This window comes from Grammomys surdaster, unplaced genomic scaffold (genome assembly GCF_004785775.1).
Source record: "Grammomys surdaster isolate TR1022 unplaced genomic scaffold, NIH_TR_1.0 125985, whole genome shotgun sequence".
In the NCBI taxonomy this organism is placed as follows: domain Eukaryota; kingdom Metazoa; phylum Chordata; class Mammalia; order Rodentia; family Muridae; genus Grammomys; species Grammomys surdaster.
The window spans coordinates 4,483,186-4,490,426 of NW_021620801.1; the positions used below are offsets into that span (position 1 = coordinate 4,483,186).

General features: G+C 38.9%; 1 protein-coding gene across 4 annotated transcripts in view; it reads left to right on the plus strand.

The window, feature by feature from the left end:
* The window catches only part of Cysltr2 (cysteinyl leukotriene receptor 2), a 33,514-nt gene extending 26,804 nt beyond the window's left edge, over positions 1-6,710 (plus strand). For 2 of the 4 annotated variants that reach the window (XR_003709598.1, XR_003709599.1), the window contains one exon: positions 3,679-3,753. Coding sequence is in view for 2 of the 4 variants with exons in the window: in XM_028754248.1 (XP_028610081.1) it covers positions 3,318-4,241 (924 nt within the window). In the remaining 2 variants the exon portion in view is untranslated. Of the gene's footprint in view, positions 1-3,131 lie in introns of all 4 variants that reach the window. The other 2 variants (XM_028754248.1, XM_028754249.1) reach the window with 1 other exon arrangement.
* The last annotated feature ends 531 nt before the right edge of the window (positions 6,711-7,241 follow it).

The following is a 7,241-nucleotide window of genomic DNA, read 5'->3' on the forward strand; positions in this document are numbered from 1 at the left end:
ATTTCCTTAGTATCCTGCACTGTCTCTGACTGGAGCCTGTGTTTCCTATTATCTTGGTTGTGTCAGAACTGTTTGGTGTCGGTATTGCTGCTGGGATTAGAGCTGAGGCTTATGATCTGCTCAGTGCTCAGGCTGAGACTGGAAGGAACCAGTACCCCAGGGTCAGGAGTGAATTCCTGGGTCCCAGTGGGCCCCAGTTACTCCATGTTTGGGGAGGGTGTTGCTGTCTCTTTACCTAAGATACTGCCAGAATTAGAGCTCCTGGGAGCCCGGCCTCCTCTGGGTTTTGTGAAATTGGGTGTAGAGCTGCAGCCCAGGATCTATCTGCTCAGTGCTTGGGCGCAGACTGGAAGGGTAATATGTTTTAAGTAGCATATTTTACTTAAATATAGTTAACTATGAAAAAAGTTATTTTCATTTACTAGCTTTTTATGACTAAGTTCCATAGGCAAAAGAATGATCATATTAATTTTGAATTAATGAAAATTTAAAGGTTATTTAGAAATCTGATTATCCATGCTATCTTTTTTTTTGTCATAGGATGAAGAAGATGATCTGTTAGAGGTCACTTGTAGCAATAGTTTGAGCTCCAAAGGATGTATAATGGTATTTTAATTCTGATTTGGGGCCTGAATTTGGGAAAGGAAGAATCAAAAGTAGTTGTCCAAGAGACAAGATGTAAGTTCTACCTATCTAGAGTCAAGAAATGATTATTGACAACAGTGTAAAATCACAATTAACAATAGTTACTAGGAACTTACCTTTGATTTTTGAGAAATTACGGTATCTTTCTGAAAATGACTTAACAGGATATTTAAAAAGACAAAATTAACAATATTTTACTGATAAAAATTACTCATAGGAATTATTTTAAGTAAAAAGCTCAAATTTCAATTTTACTTGTTTTGCACATTATTTGCACAATATTCCATAACAGATCTTTTATTAATATGCCTATGTGTTTATATATCTAGATGTACACATATATCCAAATTATTGATATTTTAAAAATATTTGATATATGTTCAGTACCCTGTAAGGCACCTGAGGTGGACAGAAATGCCAATCTCATCCTTACTGAGAGAAGCTTCTCTCTGTAGTGAAAAACAGAGATCCATGGCTATTCAAGGTTCTGAGATTAAATGACAGCTAAGTGCTCAGCCCCAAATAGGATAGTAGAGCATCTTACCTGAAGCTCAGGGGCAGGATTAGGGAGAGGAGAGAGCTAGGGTGGGACATGAGAGAGTAGGAAGAAAGGGAGGAGGGCTACAAATCACCATCTTCTGAGCATGACAAGCCACTGGAAACACCAACTCATGGCATCTGTGATTGGGTGTACAGGGCCTACAGAGACTGAGTTTGTCTATATCCAGTCATAGATCCTGCAGGGACTCATGGCCCTATTCTTCTCTGCTGAACTATTGACTACTGATGGATTCTAGAGGTGAGGTAGCTGTTGTCTCCAGTTGTTTACTCACAAAATTTCAATGGATCATTTCAATCCAGTGGTTATACAACATCCTGGTTAGATCAGTGGGTCAGAAAACAAAAGACAAGATATGAATGTGGGCAGGGCAGTTTTGGGGATGATGTACATGTTCTGTGAGTGCTTGAGAAGAGCGTCTATCCTACTTGTTCAGTGAACTGTTGAGTAGATGCCAATGCCATCTGTTGGTTTCGATGCTTTTAGTTTCTTGCTGTCCTTTTTAAGTGTTTGTATACTTGCTCTATCAGTGCTTGAAAGGGGCTCAACCACTAACATTACTGGTTTGTCTCCCTGTTTCTGTCAGTTTTGCCTCACACGTTCATAGCTCTGTTGCTCGGTGCATCCCACTTGGAAGTCATAAGTTGTTTTATCAGTAGAGAATATGCCTTTTGGTTTTTTGGTAATTTTCTTTGATTGTAAATCTGGAGCCACTGCTGATGTGTTTTGATTTGACAAATTATGTTTTTTTCTTATGTCCTTTTTCTTTCTACCTGTCAATGTCGCTTTCTGAGGTGAGTTTCTTGTGCACAGTATATAAAGAGGTCTTTTGTTTCTGAATTTCAATCCTTTTGTTGTTGTTGTTGTTGTTTTTCTTTTCTTTTTTTATGTGTGAAGGTCATTTTTATGTGTGAAGCCTACTTCCTTGTTCTAGCCTAAAATTTAGATTCCTGTCTGAAATTACTTCTTTGTTCTAGCCTAAGATTTAGATTCCTACCTGAGATTACTTCTTTGTTCTAGCCTAATGTCAGATTCTTGCTTGAAGCTTACTTCCTTGTCCTTGGCCAATGTCGTATTCCTGCCAAGTAGCCCATTTCCTTGTCCTTGACCCATATCAGATTCTTGGCAAGCAGCCCCAAAGACCCTCCAGCTCTCCTCCTTTTTTATTTCGTTAACAAGACAGCCTGTATTAGGTCGTTCTGACAAGAATGCCTTTCTTACCCGTCATGGAATTTGCATTATCAAAAGTAATGCACTTCTGTCTTAGGTTGGTAAGACTCTGTGCAGAATCTTACCTGTCTTTGGCTTGCCAGCCTGTTAATTTAATAACTCTGTCTGGGGGGAATTTCAATCTTCTAATCCCCCTTTTCATTTGTATATTTAAACCATTAATATACAGTGTACTTATCAATATATTGAAGTTGTAAATCATTTTTCTAATATTACTTGTTTTCTTTTCCCTGCCTTCATATTGGTTACCAATCTCTTTAAAATTTCACATTAATTTATCTTTAGTTTTTAGTATATACTTTTGTATAGGTTTTTTAGTTTATGCTTTCATAATTTTGTCAGTTTAAATGTGGTATAGAATACTTTCATATATCTTTATTTCTCTCCCTGTATAACATACTAATCTACAACTCCTCTATATTCATTTAAAACCATATCAGACAGTGTTATAGTTTTTGTTTTAAGCATCAAGTATAACTTAGACTTGAAAAGGAAAAGGGAAGCTGGTGTCCTTGCATTCTTTTTGTTTTCTCTCCTTTTTTCTGATACTCTAAATTTACTTCTTCTATTTATTATTTCCTTCTTTGAGGATTTTATTTAGTCATTTAAAAAATATTTATATATTTTTCTTTTATTGTGTGGATGTTTTGCTTGCATACCTGTAGGTTCACCATGTGTATATCTGATGCCTGCCTAGGTCAGAAGAGGGTGTCAGAGAAACTTGCTTCTTTCCGTGTGAGACCGAGTACTGCAGATATTTGAACAGTAATCAGGAAGAAAAGTGGAATTGTGTGAAGTAACTTTTTGGATTTATTTTTTAAAAAACTAATATAAACAGAAAACTTTATATTAGTCCTTGTCTCTGTCCAACTCCATATCAGAAATGGAAGTAACTGAGCCCATCAGCAATAACAGGAACTGTGCAATAGAAAACTTCAAGAAAGAATTTTACCCCATCATATACCTGATAATATTTGTCTGGGGAGCCTTGGGAAATGGCTTTTCCATATATGTCTTCCTACAGACTTACAAAAAGTCCGCATCTGTGAATGTTTTCATGCTCAACCTGGCCATTTCAGATTTCCTATTTATAAGCACCCTACCGTTCAGGGCTGACTATTATTTCAAAGATACCAATTGGATATTTGGGGACACAGCCTGCAGAATTATGTCTTATTCCTTATACGTCAACATGTATACTAGCATTTATTTTCTAACTCTGCTGAGTGTTGTGCGTTTCCTAGCCACTGTCCGCCCCCTCCAGATGCTCCATGTCACCAGCGTCAGGAGTGCCTGGATCTTCTGTGGGATCATATGGGTCTTCATCATGGCTTCCTCAACACCACTTCTGATGAATGGCCAAGAGAAGAAAAATAACACTATGTTGTGCTTGGAGCTGAATCATCAAAAGGTTAAAAATCTTGAGATAATGAACTACATTGCATTAGTGGTAGGCTTCTTGCTTCCACTTTTCACACTCACCACCTGCTACCTGCTGATCATTCGGGTCTTGTTAAAGGTGCAGATTCCAGAATCAGGTCCACGGACTGCTCATAGGAAGGCTCTGATTACCATCGTCATTGCCATGATCATCTTCCTCCTCTGTTTTCTGCCATACCATGTACTGCGGACCCTCCACTTGGTCACATGGAAGGCAGATTCATGTGGGAATGAGTTACATAAGGCCACAGTCATCACACTGACCTTGGCTGTAGCCAATAGCTGCTTTGATCCCCTTCTCTATTATTTTGCTGGAGAGAATTTCAAAGCTCGATTAAAGGCTATATTCAGGAAAGATCATCTATAGAAAGCAGTCAAAATGCAGCCTTCCTATATTGTGTGTAGCTGAAGAACAGAATTAAGAGTATAGGGAGCTGTTCTACAGGTATGCTTCTGAATATTGTTGTCCACCTTCATTCACTCAGGGTCTCCAAATTACTTTATATTTGCATCATAACCCACAAGTCTTGGTTCCTGACATTTAATTGACCACAACATTTGCTAATAAAGCCTATTTCAGAATTTTCATTAGATGTATTTTTAGTGGTTGGAACTAAGTGAGAAATGTAGGAAAAACATTTCTACTGGAATCTTGCATGCTGAAATTTGACATTGGGAAAACTTGTCAAACACAGTAGTCCTTGTTTTGCATCAGATCCTATGCTCACTCTCTGGCCCAGACATTCTAAATTCCTAACTTGTAGACATCTCCTCAAAATCCTTTCCCTATTAAAGCCTTTGAGACCCAGTCAAACCTACTAGGGGTCTCTGTGGAGCTAGGAGAGCATCCCAAAGGCTCTGGATCAGGCTCTGATTTAAAGAGGAAAACTGTCCTCTAATAATGCAAGTTAAGGTCAGACAAGGTTGGTGAGAGAAAAGGAGGAGGATTAAGGCAAAAGAGAGGGAATGATAAGTACAGGTAAAGAGTAATTTCATCTTTGCCTCCAAGAGATGGGTTCTAGCAACCAAATGGAAGAATGTACCTTTTGTCTTTCTTACTAATAGTTAGGAAGACTGAGGAATGGGGCTGTGTGGGGATCACTTCCTTAGGGGATACAGGAATTGTGTGTGGAATAGGGATAAGGAATAGTTATGGACATGCGTCTTCTGAAACTTGGGTCTGAACTGATGTCATTGTAGTTATTGGCTCCTCCTATTAACCCATGGAGATAACAATTGAAGGAGATGGAGCTTTGGGAAAGGGTTGAGCAGAACGTGAGAAGTGATATTAAAAAAATTCCTTGATATTAGAAAGAGACCCTTTCTATCCACAGAAACTTACTACAGATACTACCAATTATTCACATGATCATTGTGTTGACCCCAACAGTCAAATGTCATCCCTGTGCTAGGTCTTTCAGAAATGCTGGAGAAAGCACAGAGATTTCATGGGCAGAGAACTTAAGAAGTGTGTTCCAGTGTACACAGCTATTGAGCACTTTAAAAGCTCTGAAGAAATGTTGACTGGGTGCTCTCCCCTCCACCACCTCCTGCCCTGTGAACCTCCAGAAAGTCTGCATGGAAACCCATGGTCAAAAGTCTGCATGGAAACTTTCTTTCTTGTCAGACACATATGCCTTTCTCATCCTTACAAGGAAACCAAGGTCTGGGGGCTGGAGAGATGCTTTAGGGGCTAATAGCACTTGTTGCTTTTATAGAGGATCCAAGTACTGATATAGAGGCTCACAGCCATCTTTAACTCCAAGTCCACAGGATTTGATGCTCTCTTGTGACTCTGTGGGCAGGCATACAGTGTGCAGACATACATACAGACAAACATTCATACATGTGAAAATTCTTAATGACAACAACATTGAAAAAAAAAGCAATTTTTGGCCTCTGGCACAGTTGGGGATAGAAGGGAGATTGCGTTCTGAAGTTGGAGAGTACTACAGTAGTGTTTATATAAAACAATGACTCTATAATCTTCCTTTATTTACCTACCAGAATAATAGATATCAGAGGAAGCCTCTCATAGTACATCTGCCAACAGGGAAACTCCCCTATCCTAGAGAAAAGGTTGACAGATACTTGGGAATCCTCCAACCCAAAACTTGAGTGTCTGCTCTTTCATTTATCTCACAGTGAAGCCTACAATTTAATCCATCCCCTCCACTCCCAGAGAGCATCAAGACAACTTGGTCTAGTCCCACTCTTGATTATAAACAAGTTAATGACCACACAATTTTCAATGGAAAAACCCCTTAACATTCAAGGCACCAACAAGATCGCAGAGGGACACATCATCAATAGGAAAGGTCTCAACATTATTTTTACTTGTATCAGAAAGCAGTGGGATGCTGCTCAAAACAAACAAGTAAACAACCACAAGCAGACAGGCAACCAAGACAATGATAGCACGATGTAGTCATTAGTGTGCTAGAGAAGAAAAGTGTTAACTAAGAGCTCAAGTAATAACTGGAGCCCACTATATAGTTGAATATTTACACAGAGCTTGACACATGGAAACACTATGATGGACTCTCAGGAAAAGAGTGGGGAGGGTACATGTTGGGTGGGAGAAGGGGTACAGGAAGCTTTCATTTCCACCAGAGAGAATTCATGTTAACCAAAGTTGGGGAGCAATAAACAGTTACATAGCGTGTTGTTTAGTAAGAGGGAGTGAATGGGGGTGGGAGGGAGGTGCAAAAAGACCTGGAGGAGATTGCCTCTGGACAGGGAGTTGAGGTGGGATATTTGTTACTGAGAATTGTCAAACTGAGTGACTTGTGAATGTGTATTGCTGAAATAAAATGAAATTAAATAGAAACCTTTACATCAACTTGTGTTTTTAAAGAAGAATAAGAATAACAGAAATGGTACCAGGAAAACAAAACAAAACAAAACAAAACGAAACAAAACAAAATAGAACAAAACAAACCCTCTCTTAGTGTGGAATGTCTCTGAGGCAAGAGACAAAACTGAAGTGTGTTTGCCCAAGGGAAGGCCAGGAATGCCCTGAGGTTTTTAGATACAGCTCTTGTTGGTTGAGAGATGACATGATTCTTCAAAGAAATATGCAAACTCTTCAAACAGGAGAAAGGATTTTTGGTGAGGAAGTTTTTTTTAGTGGGGGCCAGGTCTGAATTAAATTGTGGTTTAGAACCGTGATAAGTAATGTAAACCTTTTAGATTTCATCGTGGTTTATTCACAAGCAGAGATGATGTTAAACTAGAAAAAAAAAAGTAAGGACAGGAGAGTGGCAGACATGATAGCTTTCTGTCCAGAGTTCACTTTCTACCTAGAAAAACATTTGGAAGATAGACATCCATCAAAGGAGAATGGGAGCTCAAGGAATATGGGCTT